This window comes from Prunus persica, chromosome G8, assembly GCF_000346465.2.
Source record: "Prunus persica cultivar Lovell chromosome G8, Prunus_persica_NCBIv2, whole genome shotgun sequence".
Classification (NCBI taxonomy): Eukaryota; Viridiplantae; Streptophyta; class Magnoliopsida; order Rosales; family Rosaceae; genus Prunus; species Prunus persica.
The window spans coordinates 3,952,022-3,972,652 of record NC_034016.1 but is presented as its reverse complement, the minus strand read 5'-3'; the positions used below and the strand labels follow the sequence as shown (position 1 = coordinate 3,972,652).

At 40.0% G+C, this 20,631-nt stretch overlaps 1 protein-coding gene, 1 long non-coding RNA gene and 1 pseudogene across 2 annotated transcripts in view; 2 read left to right on the top strand and 1 right to left on the bottom strand.

Annotated features, from left to right (window-relative positions):
- The window catches only part of LOC109946295, an 8,568-nt gene extending 3,027 nt beyond the window's left edge, over nt 1–5,541 (bottom strand). Inside the window, exons 1-2 of the long non-coding RNA XR_002269488.1 lie at nt 5,220–5,541; nt 1,875–4,526 (exon numbers count right to left, since the gene is read on the bottom strand). This is a non-coding gene — a long non-coding RNA (uncharacterized LOC109946295). The remainder of the gene's footprint in view (nt 1–1,874; nt 4,527–5,219) is intronic.
- Nucleotides 6,323–9,640, top strand: LOC18767115 (replication factor C subunit 2). Its single transcript, XM_007200324.2, has 7 exons — nt 6,323–6,619; nt 7,299–7,405; nt 7,495–7,596; nt 7,849–8,044; nt 8,846–8,974; nt 9,059–9,253; nt 9,342–9,640. The coding sequence occupies exons 1-7, from the start codon at nt 6,461–6,463 to the stop codon at nt 9,450–9,452; spliced, it is 999 nt and encodes a 332-aa protein (XP_007200386.1). The 5' UTR covers nt 6,323–6,460; the 3' UTR covers nt 9,453–9,640.
- Nucleotides 11,863–20,631, top strand: part of LOC18768512 — a 28,619-nt pseudogene continuing 19,850 nt past the window's right edge.

Here is a 20,631-nt window from a genome sequence, read left to right as displayed (position 1 = left end):
TTATTGAAGATGATATTCCATCCGCCTACAAAGAAGCTGTCAGAAGTTCAGAGAGCTTGGAGTGGAAGAAATCTATGGATGAGGAGATGAAGTCTCTTCATAAAAATGAGACTTGGAAGCTGGTTCAGTTACCAAAGGGGAAGAAAGCAATTGGTTGCAAATGGGTTTATGCCAAAAAGATGGAATCTTTGGGAAAAGACAATGTAAGATTCAAAGCCAGATTGGTAGCCTAAAGGCTATGCTCAGAAGGAAGGCATTGACTACAATGAGGTATTTTCTCCTGTAGTAAAACATTCCTCTATTCTTATTCTGTTGGCTTTGGTTGCACAGTTTGACCTTGAGTTGGCTCAACTTGATGTCAAGACTGCATTCTTACATGGTGATTTGGAGGAAGAAATTTATATGTCTCAGCCAGAAGGTTTTAAAGTTGCTGGAAAAGAAAATTGGGTTTGCAAATTGCAAAAATCATTGTACGGCTTGAAGCAGTCTCCAAGACAATGGTACAAGCGATTTGATAGGTTTATGATCGGGTATAAATACACAAGGAGTCATTACGACCATTGTGTATACTTTCGCAAACTACAAGATGGAACCTTCATCTATCTGCTTTTATATGTTGATGATATGTTTATAGCATGTAAAAGCAAAGTGGAGATTGAAAGGTTGAAGACTCAACTGAGTAATGAATTTGAGATGAAGGACTTGGGAGAAGCTCGGAAGATACTGGGTATGGAAATTGAAAGAGACAAAGCGAAGGGCAAGATTAGTCTGTGTCAAAAGCAGTATTTGAAGAAGGTACTACAACGTTTTGGGATGAATGAAAATTCAAAGCCGGTTAGTACACCTCTTGCCCCTCATTTCAAACTTAGTGCTTCTATGTCTCCTAAAACTGGTGAAGAGAGTCATTACATGGGTCAAATTCCATATGCAAGTGCTGTTGGTAGTTTGATGTATGCTATGGTGTGTACAAGGCCTGATATTTCACAAGCTGTTAGTATTGTCAGTAGATATATGCATAATCCAGGAAAAGGGCATTGGCAAGCTGTGAAATGGATTCTGCGGTATATTCTGGGTACTGTAGGTGTTGGTTTATTATTTCAGCAAGATAAAGTTACTGGTCAATGTGTTGTTGGATATGTGGATTCTGATTACGCAGGAGATTTGGACAAGCGTAGGTCCACTACAGGTTTTGTATTCACTATTGCTGGAGGTCCAGTGAGTTGGAGGTCGATTCTGCAATCTACAGTTGCTTTGTCGACTACTGAGGCAGAATACATGGCGGTAACAGAAGCTATAAAGGAAGCCATCTGGCTTCAAGGGTTGCTTGATGACTTAGGGGTCCAACAAGACCATGTGGATGTTCATTGTGACAGTCAGAGTGCTATTTATTTAGCAAAGAATCAAGTTCATCATGCACGTACAAAACACATTGACGTAAGGTTCCATTTTGTTCGTGAGATTATTGAAGAGGGAGATATTCTTCTTCAGAAGATTGGGACTGCTGACAATCCTGCGGATATGTTGACAAAGCCAGTTTCGTTGCTCAAGTTTAAGCACTGCTTAGACTTAATTGGCATTTGTAAAATTTGTTGATTGCCCCATAGGGGATTGGGAGACGACTATTGGGAGTTCTACTTCGAGGGTTTGAGCCAAGGTGGAGATTGTTGATTATTGCCTCAAACCAATAGTCAAAAGTGATGGATATTGACAAGTTGCAATGTGAATGCATTAATTGGCTTTCACAAATGGTGTTGACTTGCCTAACCTTTGGCTTCTTTGAGAAGCCACTTCCTTTGGCCTAACCTTTGGCTTCTTTGAGAAGCCACTCCCTTTTGGCTATAACTTCTTTGAGAAGCCACTTCCTTTGGCCTAACCTTTGGCTTCTTTGAGAAGCCACTTCCTTTGGCTATAAATTGGAAGCAAATGGTTTCATTTGAAGAATCCAACCAAGTGTTGAGTAGAAGAGAAAAATAGCAAGAAAGGCATTTTGCCAAAGAGGGAAACAAATTCTCTCTAGTTGTTCTTTGCTTTGTATCGTTGTTTTCTCTTCCTTTGTGAGTGTGTGAGGTTGGGTGTATTTGGGTCTTTGGGAAATTGAGTGGTAAACACTATTGTATATCCCCATTGATTATAGTGGAATACTCCGTCGTCTCCAAACTGGATGTAGGCAATTGCCGAACCAGTATAAATCTTGGTGTTCTTCTTGTTGTAATTTTCTGTTCAATTTTTTTTTTTCTCCTGCCAGTAGTTGTTTATTTTTCACTCACAGTTGGTTGACGCTTCCGCACAACAAGTGTTGATTATTGCCTCAAACCAATAGTCAAAAGTGATGGCTATTGACAAGTTGCAATGTGAATGCATTAATTAGCTTTCACAAATGGTGGTAGGCTATTGTTGACTTGCCTAACCTTTGGCTTCTTTGAGAAGCCACTTCCTTTGGCCTAACCTTTGGCTTCTTTGAGAAGCCACTTCCTTTGGCCTAACCTTTGGCTTCTTTGAGAAGCCACTTCCTTTTGGCTATAACTTCTTTGAGAAGCCACTTCCTTTGGCCTAACCTTTGGCTTCTTTGAGAAGCCACTTTCTTTGGCTATAAATTGGAAGCAAATGGTTTCATTTGAAGAATCCAACTAAGTGTTGAGTAGAAGAGAAAAATAGCAAGAAAGGCATTTTGCCAAAGAGAGAAACAAATTCTCTATAGTTGTTCTTTGCTTTGTATCATTGTTTTCTCTTCCTTTGTGAGTGTGTGAGGTTGGGTGTATTTGGGTCTTTGGGAAATTGAGTGGTAAACACTATTGTATATCCCCATTGATTATAGAGGAATACTTCGTCGTCTCCAAACTGGATGTAGGCAATTGCCGAACCAGTATAAATCTTGGTGTTCTTCTTGTTGTAATTTTCTGTTCAATTTTGTTTTTCCTGCCAGTAGTTGTTTATTTTTCACTCACAGTTGGTTGACGCTTCCGCACAACACCTATTATGCAAGATTTCTCTATGCAATGTTTGAAAAGGGCAAAGCTATCATCTTCATCTTCTTCCACCACCAAATCTGAGTTACAGGTTTACCTTGATTTACCAACAATAGATGTTGCTGACGATAACCAATTTAGTGTTTTGGGTTGGTGGAAAAAAAATCAATCATTATATCCTATTGTTTCTCTTATGGCTCGTGACTTTCTAACTATTCCAGCTTTACTGTAGCATCAGGATCATGTTTTAGTGCAGGTGGTAAAGTTTTATCTGACAAGTGGACCAAATACAATAGAAGCATTAATTTGCTTGAAAGATTGGGCCTTAGCAAATTCAAGGATGCAAGATCCAGCACAAGATGAGCAACATGCAAAAGAATTAATGAACATTAGAGCATCAAGATCAGATTGGATGGCAGCTAGTGAAACGGTCGAGAGTGAATCTGAAAATGAGACAATTGAGAGTTGAATTGATGTGTAATAGGACACCCCCTTGACATGGCATATGTGTTTGGAATGCTATGATTTTTATTGTAGTTCAGACCATCTTGCTAAATTAGTGGAAGTTCTCTCTCTCTCTCTCTCTCTCTCTCTCTCTCTCTCTCTCTCTCTCTCTCTCTCTCTCTCTCATATATGTAATTAAAAGAAATGGCAAACTATCAATGCTGCAAGTCTTGACGGACTTGTAACTTGTAACCTCCAGACTCCAGTGATGAAACCCCACACATTTCCAATGTTCTGATAGCAAAGATGATAGATCAAATTGGTAAACAGGAATCACTGGTTTGCAGCACTTGCGTGATGCTTGTAGTCACCGACGATGAATGGTAAATTTGGTTAAGTAGGTTGAGTTAAACCTGTGATATACTTGATCTGGAACTACAAACATTGCACCTGCTTTAGCACCATAATGTATACTCAGGCATAAAATTTCATTACTCAGAGGCACAATTATGACTATACTCTGGCAAAATTCATTAGCTTGATAAACAGACTAATTAACAACTAACAGTGAAATCTTGATACACAGATTGACAGATCATGACAGTAGAATTCAATGTACAAATTGATTCAGGGACCTTTGGTCTGTTTTTGCTTGGCTAAAATGTAGTTCTACAGCATCATAAGAGGGAAAAAAAGGAAAATAAAAAAACAAACCATTTTCCAAACCTACCATTTACTTGCAAGAAAACTCAACAGATCAGAGAATCAGCATATGCATAACTATATATGTCTCACAGAAATATAGAGCATACAACTGAAAACTAATGATCGGATCATCCCTGACAATGACATTTACTTGAATATTGCATACATGAGAGTAACCAGAAACAGCGCGCAAACAACACGCATTCCCTTCTGCAGATGAAGCATCTTTGCCTCAAGTCTTTCCACCCTAGCCTCCACTCGAGTTACCCTTGCTTCCAACATTGCCAGCCGGGCTCCCCACCTTGTCTCCGCTACATCTACGCCTTCTGCAGTACTTTGTACATAATATTCACTCCGAAGTGAATCCTCTTCCCAAGGTTGATAGTTACACATTTCAACAGACCAAAACTCCTGAACAACAGCCCAAAATTCTCCCAGTTAGAAACTTTCAAAGCTAGGTTTCCACCTGGGCAACCATCTTACCTCACACAAATTCAAAGCTATCAATGCTAAAGCAAGATAGCAAACAGTTGTGACTAGAATATGCACATAATAATTTCAATAAACTATGAACCTAAAATTTTAAAAAGAACATGACCTTTTGGTAGTGATATGATCAATAAATTCCCCAGGGCCACATCCATGGTGCATCATATGAATGATTTAATACCAAGAAGAAATTTTTAGTAAACACCACAAAAGGCGGGTAGCTAAACCACCCTTGCCATCTGACTAAAACTCACTAAAGCCATCCTTTTGGTTTCAATTACATGTAGGGTTCTTTTCAATATGAGCTAAACTCCATTCAGGAAAAATAAATGAAACCATGAACCCAAATTGTTTACATTTCACCATTGCACCTCAAATTTAAATGAGAATAGAAGGTGCTTCAATTAGCATTTATTTATTTATGTTAAACATCTTCTAGTAAACCCATTGCTCAAAGGGGACAAGGGGCATCAAGCAGTTAAGTTTCAGCTTTCTGGGTTTTGGGATTTACAGACTTTCTCAGCTGCAATTCCATTTTCAATCTAATTTCACCTTCATTTGCGAAAGGCCCATATTTTCTACAAGCAAGACAAAATAAAACACAATAAAACATACCTTTGAAGAAACCCAAAAGCGAACAGAAGAGAGTCTCTGGGGGTTGTTACAGCTGAGGCACAGTGTCCTCAATTGTTTTCAGTGTTTCTTACCAATCAAGATTTGAGAGTGGGAAAAATGGACAAACCCGATACCCAGATAGCAAATGGGTATTGGCCGGGCCCCATATCTCATCACATTCCAGATATCAGAATTTACACAACAAATGCATAATGATGTGAAAAAACAATAGTATATTACATTTAAATAAATAAAAAAATACACTCCATTTTAAAAAGATTAAAAAGCGAAAGGGAGTTTAAGTGGAGAAAATGGAGTGGGAAAATCAACTTCCTTATTTAAATGTAATATACTCCATTTTTCTTAAATGAGGGTAATTTTAATACTTTTAATCAATTCCCCAGGGCCACTCCCTTTTACATTTTCTAACTTACATTCCATTTTCAATATTAAAGGGAGAAAAAAACTTAATTTCTTACTCAATTAAAAAAAAAATACTGAAAATGGAGTGCAAGTTGGAAAATTAAGTATAAAGAAAAAGAACTAATATAAAAGTAAAGTAAAAATAAATTGATGTAGGGTATGTGTACAATAGGAAAGAGAAGGAACAAAATTGGTTAAAAAATATTAAAAAATAAAAGGGAGTGTAAGTGAAGAAAAGAGGAGTGGAAAAATCATATCCATCAAATAATTGAAAAATAAAAAGGATATCTTTAACATCATAAAATTACCCTAATTTAAGAAAAAATTGCAAGATACAACTAGCAACAAAGATGTAAAACAATAATCTATTCGAATTTATTTCATGTAATGGCTTCAGTCGTAATTGAAAAACCATAAAGTTTTTATTAAAAAAATTGATGAAAGGGTTTAGGGGATCTTAAATTCATGTATTAAGTTTTTTGATAAATCAAACCTCGTTTTTGTGGTGTTTTTCATATACTAGTCTAAAAAGGTAAAATACAAATAAATAGCATTAGTCAATATCATAGGTAAAAAAATTGTAACCAAAGAATTGGGGTTGGGTAAACAAATATCAAAAGCACAAGGGTTTTAAACAAATAAATAAGTAGAACAGAGCATAGGCAAAATTGAAATATGACCTTGTCCAGGCCCTTACACATAAACGGCAGAAGGACTATTTTTCTCCTCCAAACCGAAGCAGAGCGGCAAAGAGGGCTGTTCGCTTTGCGACGTTCAACCTGCATTTTTCTCACAGCCAGCAGAAAAACGACAACGCAATGGCGTCGTCTTCTTCTTCTTCGTCATCAGCCTACGACATACCATGGGTGGAGAAGTACAGGCCCAGCAATGTCGCCGACATTGTGGGCAACGAAGACGCCGTGTCTAGGCTCCAGGTCATCGCCCGCGACGGCAACATGCCCAACCTCATCTTGGCCGTACGTAGCTCTCTCACTCACTTGCGCACAAACCCAACACATCAGTTTCACTAAACCCTAAACCATAAACCCTAAACCTTAGGGGAATATTCAATATATAATCTGATTGTGTAAAAGTTTTAGCATTTGTTGATTGGAAATTGTAAAATTTTGATAAAATTTTGAAATGTTTGAAAGAAGATTGGTAAAAGTTTGTTGCTTGTGTTCTCACATTCCATGGGTATTCATAGGTTTGAAATTGGGGAAAAGTTTGTTGCCTGCTCAATAAGTGTGAACCAAGTAGGCTTATTGGAATTTCGAAGCGAGCTTATTAGAATTTGGATAAATTTAATGAACTTTTTATATTAATGCGTAGTGGAAGTGAAGTATATGCTAGAGGCAACTTCGGTGATTTTAAGAGCCTAGGTCCACAGAAACTTGTGGCTCTTATATTTAACATGGGAATTGCTTACAAGAGGGGTTGAAGTGTTAAAACTTGTGTCTTATCTTATGGGTTATCTTGTTTGGGATTTCGAAAAATGAAAAGATTTCTTCATACTGAAAGCTGTTAGACTCGGTCGAGGGGGGTGTTTTGTGTTTGGTGTAGACTCTTATTAAGCAAAAAGACTAAGTTGGAAGGTTTCAGTTGCATCAAGTCACTGGACCTATGCTTCTACTGATCACTGTTTCTTGTTTTCAGGGTCCTCCTGGAACTGGTAAGACCACTAGTATACTCGCTCTTGCGCATGAGCTCTTGGGACCAAATTATAAGGAGGCTGTTTTAGAGCTGAATGCATCAGACGACAGGTGAGTACATTTATAGTATTTATTGAATTCAATTTATAAAAAATTATTGGATTTTATCATAAACTAATTATTTTTGCTTTCTTGTCTAGGGGAATAGATGTTGTGAGGAACAAAATTAAAATGTTTGCTCAAAAGAAAGTCACATTGCCTCCTGGGCGGCATAAAGTTGTCATCTTGGATGAAGCTGACAGGTAATCCTGATAATATTGTCCCATGAAAGTAATGTGCAACAAACTGCAAACTGCCCTTATCCATCTCCCTATGTGTTTTTACTTTTTGGTGCATGACTGTTCATTCTTTGGTATATCTCTTTCATCTCAAGACACATATCTCTCTCTATTTTTTTTATACAACATTCTTATTTACATTACTTTATCTAAATTAATTTTTTTTTGGACGGTGGGTATTGGAAATTATTTGGCTGTGTATTGTACACAATTCAGTATGACATCTGGAGCACAACAAGCTTTGAGGCGGACAATGGAAATATATTCAAATTCCACTCGTTTTGCTCTTGCGTGCAATGTATCTTCCAAAATTATTGAGCCTATTCAGAGTAGATGTGCCCTTGTCCGATTTTCTAGATTATCTGATCAGGAGATACTTGGTCGCCTAATGATAGTGGTTCAAGCTGAAAAGGTAAAGAAATTTATTTACATTGTAATGTCTATTCTGCATACTGTCATCAATTAGCTTCAAGGGAATGATAATCACCAAAAATATTGGTAGATTGGTTCAACTTTACTTTACTATTAGGTTGGAAGAAAAAAAATTTATGTCGCCACTAGTTTATCCGACAGAGTATATTCTTTTATTCTCTGTCACATTCCAGCTTTCCCATTTATTCAATTTTTTCTTTAATACTATCTGTTCAGCCTCATTTCTGTGTCCCACTACTGCTAGAGCCTGAAACGCCGACCTTGCTTAGCTAGTTTTGTTTGTCAGAATGTTTTTCATTTACTCAGTAAACTGATGTGGGTATGTGGTCTCTTGATCCTTCCTTCTGTCGGTGTGTCACACTTGCAGCACAACATGGTAACATGTCTTAATGCATGTGTTTGTGGTAAATGCTTGCTCAGTAGTGATTTTATAGGTTGATATTTCATTGGCTTCTTAATTGATGTCACCCCAAGAACTGAGGTTTGAGAAGATATTTGATAGTTATGCCTTTAGATGAAGCTTAGATGAAGCTTAATAATGTATCTGTATGCTTGGGCTTAGAGGTTTTTATTTCCAAGGGATTCAACGTACTTTCTAGACCGTATGCCTAACGTATTGAGACTCGCTTTAAGCTTGAGGCTTATGCCAAGTTATTGGTTATTAACAATGATAAAAGTTCAAAAAGAAGTTGCTTTGCTAATCGACCGTTGCCGTGTATATAAACATTGTTTTGAAAACTTTAGTTTGTGTATAATTCATCTGTGTTTGTTATAAATGAAGGTTCCTTATGTTCCAGAAGGTCTTGAAGCCATTATTTTCACTGCTGATGGTGATATGAGGCAGGCACTGAATAATCTGCAAGCTACAAACAGTGGATTCCGGTTTGTCAACCAAGAAAATGTTTTCAAGGTCATATTTTTAATGAATGTCTTGATATGCTCATTTGTTTCGTATGTTATTTGGTAGTTCTCTAAGATGTTTATTGTTTTTCAGGTCTGTGACCAGCCTCATCCATTGCATGTAAAGAATATGGTGTGCAATGTGCTTGAAGGGAAATTTGATGATGCTTGTTCAGGTCTCAAGCAGCTCTATGATTTGGGCTACTCCCCAACTGACATAATCACTACCTTTTTCCGTATCATAAAGAATTATGATATGGCTGAGTATTTGAAATTGGAATTCATGAAAGTATGTATGTACATTATTCGAAGATTTTTCTCTCATTCTCTGTGAGATCTTGTCGCTTCACAAGCCTTTTACTTGTGCGAGTTTGCAGGAAACAGGTTTTGCTCACATGAGAATCTGTGATGGAGTTGGCTCCTACCTTCAGCTGTGTGGTCTTCTGGCTAAGCTTTCCCTAATTCGTGAGACAGCTAAAGCGACATAAAATGTTTTAACTACTGCTAGATATGTGATGTTTTATGGTGAATATCCTGTTGTACTGCACTTCATCCTTTGTTTTGTCAGGAGAAATGGATGGTCACTTTTAAGTGCAAGTTATTTGTGTTGTCTAAGCTCTCGAAATGGTTCTCTGTTGTAATATTTTATTTTTTTATTTTTAATTCGCTGTGTCTACGAATCGCTGGACGAGCAGGGACCTGCCACGTGTCCCCACCGAACAGGGAACGGCTGGCTGCTTAATTCATGACTCTAGTTAATTGTTTTCGCAACTTGCATACGTAGGCCAACTCCATTTTATAGTGAGGGCCTTAATAAGGCCCCTAGATGAGGTATAAACTCTTAATTGTTAGATTAAATTGGTTAATTTGATCTAACTGTTAAGAGATAGGACATCATCTAAAACCCTCACTATAGAATTCTTGCTCTATCACCAGCATCACAAGCAAATGAATGGTTTCTTGGCTTGATTTAAGCCCAACCGTTGGATGCATCTTGTTCATTCTTGACTATATACTGCATGCCCACTCAATGTGACTAGGGATGGCAACGGGTCGGGTAGGGGCCGGGTATGACAATACTATCTCCATCCTTGCTCTTCATCCTCGCCCCCCTCCCTAAATCCATCCCCGTTTATTAGGTTTCGGGGAATCCCCGTCCCCGTCGGAGGACTATCCCCCATACCCATCCTGAATTCCCGATTTTTTTGCATAAAAAAATATTTATCATACATTTTAACATTAAGTTTCATATTAAATTATCATTCAACACATCTAAATTAATTATAAAGTTCAACTCAACTATTCAAAATCACATCAATATGAAATTCCATAGAAAATTAGGAAGAATTAGGAGAGGGAAGTTAACTTAGGGTTAAACATAAATATTATAATTATATATTTATTTATTTAAATATAAACATATATATTTTCGGGTCGAGTTTGGGGATGGGGACGCCGATACCATCCCCTCCCCATACCCGTCGGGGATTTTTCAAGTTCGGGGATCCCCGTACCCGATACCCATTTAGCCCCGAAATCTCCCCCCTTTAAGGTCGGGGACCCTTCCCTACGAGAATTTTTGCCATCCCTAAATGTGACCAGCACCCACGTCAAAATATTATGAGTCTATCGTATCTTAACTATCTAACAAAGGAGATGTTCTTTGCCACTGCCTACTTAACTATATGAATTAAAGAACACAATGCCCTTGATGTACTTATAGTCTCTTGCCAAAAAGAAAAAAAAAAAAAAAGAGATTAGCAAGTTTCTTATACAAGTCCGAACATAATTATCTGCTAAAAAAGTATCAACTTTTTGATTTAGGGCGAGATTAGTGAGATTATATTTAAGAAATTAAGACATAATTATGATAATATATTGGTAAGTGTGATATTATGATTGCCGAAACTAAAATGTGTTCACTTTTATGAATGTTGGTAGACTCAATATGGTGCACAACTACATTCACGTGTCATATACATTCTAAAGTATAACTTAGCTTCATATGTAACTCTCTAAAAAGAGGGGATTCTCCTTTTCACCTTCTTGCTAAACGTGATACATAATGGAAGAACAAAATGCACTATGAATCTATGATGCAGTATGATGTACATGTCACACATACACATGTTATATATTTTAATGCATTTCAAAGTCAATTCTCAATTTCTCAGGTTTTTCCATTTGTTTTAACTAGCCCCTTGACACATGCTCAAGCATGTGCCAATTGGTTTTCTTTTTTTTTTTTTATTTTTATTTTTAGAATTAATCTATATATATAAACCAAAAGGCAGAGAATGGTGAAACATTCAAAATACCAGAAAATGCCCTTTGTTAATTCAAACATTAAGAATTGAAATGAGGATAATATCGTAAATTCACATTTTTTAATATTAAAACAAAATAAGATAATAGGTCCTACTTTTATGGAACACTAGTCTCTCTGCACGCGTTTCTGCGCCTGCGAGAGACTTTTTTTTAAAAAAATTTAAATTTATGTTTAGGAATTAAAAAAGATAATGCATAGTTGTGGTTCCATAAAAATAAGATCCATTAATCTGAATTTCTTTAAATTTAAATTTTTTTAATATGAAAAATTATAAATCTACCATATTATCCTCATTTAATTAATAATTTCAATTCTTAATGTTTGTATTAACCAAGGGCATTTTCTGGTATTTTGAATGTTTCACCATTCTCTGCCTTTTGCTTTATATATATAGACTAGCCCCTTGACACATGCTCACGCATGTGCCAATTGGTTTTCTTTTTCTTTTTTCTTAATGTTTACCATTAAAAAATGTGAATTTACCATATTATCCTCATTTAATTAATAATTTCAATTCTTAATGTTTGAATTAACAAAGGACATTTTCTGGTATTTTGAATGTTTCACCATTCTCTGCCTTTTGCTTTATATTTGTTTTAATAAATAAATAAAAAAATAAAAAAATAAAAACCAAAAAGGTTTTCCCATGTCCCTGCCCGCGTGGAGGGGCATAAAAATACAACAATGACTTCATCACTAGAAACGACGTCGTTGCATGATCCAACACTCATTTGAAAAAGGAAACCGTTGGTGTCAGTTTTTCAAAACTAAACGTCTACCCGCGCGCCCCAACAACTGCTCTTCTTCTCAGTCACTCAGTTTCCGAAGCCAAATTTCATTCAAAGAAATCAAAAAGGGAAATGAGAAACCAAACTCCAAAATTAGGGCATACGACCCTCCTCTTCCTTCTCTGTTTCATCGGGATTTTCACTTCACACGACGTCGTTGCAGTTCAGATTCTTTCGAAATCGAAGCTCGATAAGTGCGAGAAGAATTCCGCTTCTGGAAACTTGAATTGCACCAAGAAGATCGTCCTCAACATGGCCGTTCCTAGTGGCGCGGTAAACGACCAACTCACCATCACTAATTTCACTGCTTGAAAATTAAGCAGGTAATGATTGTGAGATGTTCGATGAAATTACAGGGCGGCGGAGAGGCATCGATTGTTGCTGAAATCGTAGAGGTAGAAGAGAATTCAAGTCAAAAGATGCAAACTTTTCGAATGCCCCCTGTTCTGACCTTCAACAAGTCCGCGGCTTATGCCTTGTATGAGCTTACGTACATACGAGTAGGGCTACTGAAACTTTCTTGTTAACTTCTTACTTGGTACTTTTCGATTTCGATATATGTTTTAATTGGTACTTGTAAAATTTGTATAGGATGTTGCCTATAAGCCGGAAGAGTACTATGTTAAGACCCGCAAATGTGAGCCAGATGCAGATGCAAAAGTTGAGAAGATATGTGAAAGGCAAACAATCTTTTAGCCCTTATGTTTATTTTTTTCTCTTCACTTTCTTACTTTACTGGTTTTAAATTTTAAATTTTTATTTTTATTGTGTTGAGCTTTTGATTGGTACAGGGAAAGGGTTCTTATAGTTTATTGCCTCATGCCAGTATAGGGATTTTACCTTTGGGATTATACATTTGAAGAGTAACTTCGTAGCTACAGTTAGGACCATAGTTTGTGTCCATTTGTCAATCGGGTGAAAATATTGGACCAAAAACTTGGTTGCAAAAGAAGACAGAATATAAAGGCGATGACTGCTTAACCATGTTTACTTTGGTAGCCATGTGAAATGAGTTTGCTTTACTTCTTTTACTCCTCGAAACTCTGAGATTGCTCATACTCCTTCTTGCCAGTCCTAGTCGTTATTGATGCCAATTTACCTCAAAGTGTGGTTTTAGAAATTTTCATTGTGAGGTAGATTCTTATGTTTATCTTACCAAGTAAAGGACATTATATTTGTTTTACGGTGCTTAGATGTCAAAAAGATCACTAGAAATGTACTTATTTTGTATAGATAGAACCTATTAAAAAAAATTATCGGTTTGGTCACTTAAGATTTTTGAATGCTTAGTTGGACACTTAGTTACATGAAGACTTGGTGTGAAGGAAGGTTCAAGACCTTCATCATATATGGTAGATTTTTGATGTTCAATATATGCAAGAAACAACCTCTTCAATTTCGATATTATGGAACTCAAATTTAACCCTAATCTTATTGTGGTGAATGATGTCAGAAGTGTGTTTCTGGAAGTAGCTGCAGTAGCCTTATTTTAATTATCTGTTTAAATTTAGTTTCATTAACTAACGTGCTGAGAAAAAAAAAAAAGTCTTTCATTTAGAGAGGGGTGTATTTTGCACTCATAGACAAACATCATATTCTTTACCATGTTTATAAAAATGACCAGTGGACTTCTGTTGCATTTTCAGTAGGTTACGAGATGAAAACAGTCACATTATTGAGCACACTGAGGTGGCATTTCTACAATCTTGAGTATATGTACTTCCAGAGTTATCATTCTCTTTTTGTACAAGTAGAACTTTTGAGTCTTTGATAGCAGTTTATTTATTTGTTTCCTAAAAGTTTATTTGTGATTTTAGTTGCATTATGCATGGTAAAACATCATTTACTATTCAAACCCTAGAACTTGAATAAAGTATTCGCCACGGTTTCAGTCAATTGTTCTTTGAACGAATTTGTTTATCTTTGACAGATGCATGGTGTCATGTGATGCTTGGATATGTGTGAAATCTCATGAAACTTACCCATCATTTTCATATTCAAATCTGCTGTAATCGAGTTGATGAATTTCCTCATAGTCAATGCTTTTGATGTGGCAAAAATTTTTCTCAATCTCTATTTATTGAGTGTGCAGCAAAGTTAGCTCTCAATCAGTGGTCACTGTTTCTTATAGGGTCAGTTGTTGGTTGATTGCATATGGTTATTTTCTCTGATTACTTACACTTCTATTGCTATTTAGCTTATGTTCTAAGGTCACTCACAATTTATTAGTATATTGCTTTTCTTGAATTGATGTTGAAAATGTCCAAAGTTATATGTTCAGTAGTCTACTGATGCGAAACAGTTATTATTTATCATAGATTTTTTTTAATCAGTTTGTGCTGTGATGTATTATTTTATTCCATTTTTTCTGTGGTGTTCTGCGTAGCCAATCTGCTGTCCTTGTGGGCCTCAGCGGCGGGTACCTTCATCATGTGGAAATGTGTGTAAGTGCATTTTAGCATGTTTACATTTTTTTAAATTTTACTTGCACAATGCCTCTTGCCATCTCGAAGTATTGAATTTGAGACTTTATTTTGTTAGTTGATAAGTTGATGAAAGGAAAAGCAAATACTTTATTTGCCACCAGGAAGTGCTTGTTGGTTGAGAATAGAACAGCGATATCCAATGATAATTTTTTACCAGTTAATCTTATTGGAGATTTTGTTGGATACACAAATATACCATCATTTGAGGATTTCTACCTTGTAATTCCGAAGCAGGTATGCATGCTCCATCAATGTAATTTCAGTTAGTACCATTGGCATATGTCCTTTGAACTATGTATTTCTTACGGGAAGTCATTAGTCACGGCTATTCTGTATGCTAATGGTTTTGCAAAAGAGAATGTAATAGGTCAAAAGTTTACTACAATATTTGCACTATGTTTGGATGGTTGTGTTGGTCTGAGGTTCCAATATCACTCATTGGTTTGCATTTGTATTTAAATAAGTGTGATTCTTCCAAGCATCTGCTATGAGACTATGATAATATTAAAGTTACTATAAAAGATCAAGCTGATCGGTTAATTTTTCTTTATAAACACCCATGCAGTATTTGTTATTTTCCTCTATTGCTGAGAGTTTCCTTTTCCTTTTGTGGAAGGGAGGTCCTGGTCAACCCCAGAACTTGGGGAGGAACTTTTCTATGTGGATGCTGCTAGAGAAAGGTTTTCTTTAGATGGTGTTGAATGCAATAAAATTGGTGTCAGTTATGAGGCTTTCAATGGGCAGCCAAACCTTTGCTCTTTACCATTCTGGAGTTGCTTGCATAATCAATTATGGAATTTCTGGGAGGTTTGTATATCCAGCCTGAAAGTTGTATCTTATCTAGTGCATGCTTCTCTTTTTGGTTACGTTTGTCTATGCAGCCTGAAACTGAAAGTTATCTTCTCTAGTGTATGCTTCTTGTTTGTGCAAATAATCTCACGGGAGAATATTCGCTCAAGATTCCTTCGTCTTCTCTGCCTCTCTTTCTCTCTGCAAAACAGATCGGAGTAAAAGGACCACACCCGAGGGGTGTTGGCCAAAGGCCCTCCGATGCCTAAGTTAGGTAGGGTAATTCAAGGAAAACCGGGTGGCCGGAGCCGTGTGTGGTGGCCGGAGCCTTGTGTGAGAGAGAGAAAGAGAGGAGGTGGCTAGGGTTTTTGAGAAATAATTTCTGCAGAGTTTTAGTAGGAATTTAGACGTACCTCATCCTTGGGCGTAACCAGGTATTTATAGTGGCCTTTGGAGAGGTAGGTGGGGTTGGTGTAGTTGGTGTGGTTGGTGTGGTTGGTGGGGTTGGTGCATTTAGGGATTATGGATGAACCGAATCCCTAATTAAATTGGGGATCAAGTAACCCCCAATTTGATTAGGTAATTCCCAATTAGGTTAGGTAACTCCTAATTAGGTCAAATAATTCCCAAATTGATTGGCCTAATTAATTGACCTAGGGTTTTGGTTTAATTAGGTTCCCACAAATGCCCCCTAGCTTCTGCATGGCGCGTGGTGGCATGTAGGAGATGTAAATTATCCGTTGGGCTGTCCAGCTGTAACTGACTTCCTTCGTGGACTTGGGCTCCTGCGTGGAGGAGGCTTTTTACTCGGGCTGTCCAGCTGTAACTGGGCTGGAGGTGCGCAATCTGCTGCTGGAGCAGGTGGCAGTTTGGATCATCTTTTTTGTGGCTGATCCAAATTGCTTCAATTCCTTCTTCTTTTTGTGCCACAAACTAGGATCAGTATGAGTCAAGGCGATCATGTGCGGAGCAAGGATGTGCTGGAGGTTAGCGGCAGATGGGAAGGGGAGTTTGGCGACGGTCCGCTCGTTCCTCTCACCTACTGCGATGGTAAGTCGCATCCCTCTGATCTGCTACTGTTGCCATGGAATTCTTTGCTGTGTCTGACTAACTTTCGTCTCATACTTGCAGATGATGCCATCCAAAAGAAGCTCGTTCTCGACCCGGACATGACGAAGGTTCGACAAGCCTTGAGCATCCCCGCCAAGTTTCGTGAATGGCGCTGGCTGCTGAGCGAACATCGGAAGGAAGTCGGTGGCCTGCCCCCTGCTGAAGATATTGAAAGGTGGAAGTCGCGCTACTTGGAGCTAAGTGACTTGCCAGTTAAGCGGGAGGAGTCATCGACTGAGTCCCCCGATAGTGGGAAAGCGTGCAGTAGCTCTGCTCGAGATGAAGCTGTAGTTTCACGATCAGTGGATACGTCTCCACAGCGAAGGCAGCCGAGATCTTCTCTTGCCACGAACAAGTCTTCTACAAGAGAGGTCTTGCCTGCTCAGAAGGCCCATATGGGAGTTGCTCCTGCCTCGTCTGCTGGGATCAAACGCCTCGTCAGCGAACAACAAGAAGGCCAACGGCATGCAGGAGGTTCGGGAGATTCTGCTCAAGTCTTTGCCCGTACTGCCTAAGACCCGTGATCTGCCATGCAAGGAAGCCGCTGGGAAGCAATGTTTGGGTCGTCCGTGCCAATCTGGGAACCAAGCTGAGATGACTGTACCTCTGTCCAGCAACCACGACTCATCTGCGGGGCCACGAACAGTCAAGCGCAGGGCTGACTCAATGTTGCAAGTTGCAGCTAAAAGAGCTAAAGAGTCGTCTGCTCGAGCGAAGAGTCCTCCAATTACACGAACTGCCGGTCCGGGAACTGGTGATAGCTCTGCCAGGGGCGAGCCAGTGTCTGATCTGCTGAAAACGGGCTTTCTGTCAAGTCCGTCTGCTTGTGCTAAGCTAGCTGATCACGTGCATCGAGCTGGTGACCTTTGTGCTTTCTCGAGCCTTCCCTTGGATAAGCAAGAAGAAGCTGTCATGTATCACCTTCAAAAGGGAATGGTTTTTGCTGTTGGGGCCATGCGGAACTCGCGTAATGTTGCCCCCTCTTCTGCCCTGCTCGACGAACTGGTGAAGAAGAATTCTGACCTGACTGACAAGCTCTCGAACGAGCGGATTCGCCATGATGCGAGGATTTCCGAGATGAAGGAAAGTATGTCCGTGCTCAAGAGTTCAGTTGGCCAAAAGGATGGTGAACTCAAGTCTCTTATGGCTACCCTGCTCGAACGCAAGGAAGCCTTCTTCTGCCTCGAACGTAAGCATGCCGCTTTGGCCTGGATTGCCAGAATGGTACTTCTCCTTGCTGTCCCCTCAAAGATCATGACGGTGAGCAGTCTGGTCTTGACCTGCCCCCCGCTCAGAGTGGGCAGGTGGATGCTATGGATGCAGAAACAGTTGAAGAGCAGATAGCAGATGAAGCTACAATTGAGGAAGACAAACGCCAAGGTGGGTCAGTTGATGAGGCTAAGGCGGATGCGAAGGAGCAGGCAGCCGAGGCGGTTGAGCAAGTTGTGCCGGTTGGGCAGAATGAGGCTGTTGCCAGTGCAGTTGAGGATGTGACCGGCTAAGGGTCACCTGCTGAACTTTGTTATTTTCTTTCAATAAGTGGTCTTTGTTTGACCATCTTACTTCTTGTTGAACTTGGTTGATTGACCGCTTTGTTATGGAATTTTCAGTTGTCTTTCGAACTTCAATTCTCATTGTATTTTGTAAGTGTGTGTCCGGAGACATAGCACTTAGAAGACATAGCGCTTGAAAAAGAACTCCATTGAGTTTGTGCTCCGGGGAGCAGCTTGTCTGCAATGGAGGTAAGGCTCGTCGCCTGTATGCGTATGTCGGGGACATAGCGCTTGAAAAGGACTCCATTGAGTTTGTGCTCCGGGGAGCAGCTTGTCTGCAATGGAGCTAAGGCTTGTCGCCTGTGTGCGTATGTCAGGGATATAACGCTTGAAAAAGACTCCATTGAGTTTGTGCTCCGGGGAGCAGCTTGTCTGCAATGGAGTTAAGGCTTGTCGCCTGTGTGCGTATGTCAGGGACATAGCGCTTGAAAAGGACTCCATTGAGTTTGTGCTCCGGGGAGCAGCTTGTCTGCAATGGAGCTAAGGCTTTGTCGCCTGTGTGCGTATGTCGGGGACATAGCGCTTGAAAAGGACTCCATTGAGTTTGTGCTCCGGGGAGCAGCTTCTCTGCAATGGAGCTAAGGCTTGTCGCCTGTGTGCGTATGTCAGGGACATAGCGCTTGAAAAAGACTCCATTGAGTTTGTGCTCCGGGGAGCAGCTTGTCTGCAATGGAGTTAAGGCTTGTCGCCTGTGTGCGTATGTCAGGGACATAGCGCTTGAAAAAGACTCCATTGAGTTTGTGCTCCGGGGAGCAGCTTGTCTGCAATGGAGTTAAGGCTTGTCGCCTGTGTGCGTATGTCAGGGACATAGCGCTTGAAAAGGACTCCATTGAGTTTGTGCTCCGGGGAGCAGCTTGTCTGCAATGGAGCTAAGGCTTTGTCGCCTGCGTGCGTATGTCGGGGACATAGCGCTTGAAAAGGACTCCATTGAGTTTGTGCTCCGGGGAGCAGCTTGTCTGCAATGGAGCTAAGGCTTGTCGCCTGTGTGCGTATGTCAGGGACATAGCGCTTGAAAAAGACTCCATTGAGTTTGTGCTCCGGGGAGCAGCTTGTCTGCAATGGAGTTAAGGCTTGTCGCCTGTGTGCGTATGTCAGGGACATAGCGCTTGAAAAAGACTCCATTGAGTTTGTGCTCCGGGGAGCAGCTTGTCTGCAATGGAGTTAAGGCTCGTCGCCTGCATGTATATGTTTGTGGGACATAATGCTCGAAAAAGTACTTCATTGAAAAGCTTGCTCTTGTATTGATGTTGGTGTGAATACATCGCTTTATTGAATGAAGTAAATTAACAACATAGGCAACATCGAAAGCAGTTTGTCTTCAATTGAAGTACGGGAGGCTCGTCGTCTGCTAGGAGTCGAGCTGGTAAGCGAAGAGCTTCACGGATAGTATCTCCGAATGTGGTGGGCATTCCATTGTCTTGGAATTTCCTTCCCTTCTAGAGTGCCGAGGGTGTAACTTCCTCTGCCCCCAGATCGGCTGATCATGTAAGGGCCTTCCCAATTTGGCTTCATCTTCTTTGACCCTTGCCTCGTTTCTGTGAGAAAGCTGCGAAATGAGCTTTTCCAATTTTGGGTAGCGAGTCTCTGCATCGAGGAGAGCTTTTGACGTACAGAATATCGGATGTCGGGCCCCAAGTTCTTCTCGGATGAGAGCTGAGCTGACGGCCAAGTTGGACATTGCAAGGTACACGAACAAGTCTTCACCAGGAACTAGCTTCGAGAGCAAGGGAGGTGAAGTAAGGTAGGTCTTTAGACTCTGGAAAGCTACTTCGCACTCCTCGTCCCGTTTGTCTTTTTGCCCTTTCTTCAAAGCTTTAAAGAATGGTCTGCACTTGTCGGTAGATTTCGAGAGGAATCGGTTGAGAGCTGCTGCTCTGCCCGTCAGACTTTGTATTTCTTTCACCGTGGAAGGTGACTTCATCTCTAGGATGGCTTTAATTTGGCGTGGGTGTGTCTCGATACCTCGTTGTGTGGCTAAGTACCCCAGGAATCGGCCGGATGATACACCGAACGTGCATTTACTTGGATTCAGCTTCATGCGGTATTGGCGGAGCAGGCTGAATGCCTCGGTGAGGTTTTTGAGGTGGTCTCCACGCTTGGGGGCTTTGACCAGCATATCATCCACGTAGACTTCCATGGCTCTGCCGATCTGCTCCTTGAAAATCTTATTCACGAGCCTTTGGTATGTTGCTCCGGCGTTCTGCAACCCGAAGGGCATGACCTTGTAGCAGTAGGTCCCTCTCTCGATGATGAAAGAGGTCTTTGCCTTGTCATCGTCGTACATCATAATTTGATTATAGCATGAGTAGGCATCCATGAAGCTGAGCAGCTGGTTGCCGGAAGTTGAATCCACGAGCTGGTCGATCCTCGGCAATGGGAAGTTGTCTTTAGGGCATGCTTTGTTGAGGTCGGTATAATCGACGCACACTCTCCATTTGCCCTTTTCTTGTTTTGCCACTAAAACGACGTTGGCCAGCCATTCTGAGTATGAGACTTCTTCAATAAATCCGGCTGCTAGAAGCTTGTCGATCTCGGCTTCAATGATCGCGACTCGCTCGGGAGGAGCGAAGTTACGTCTCTTCTGCACCACGGGCTTGCTGGCAGGGTTGACA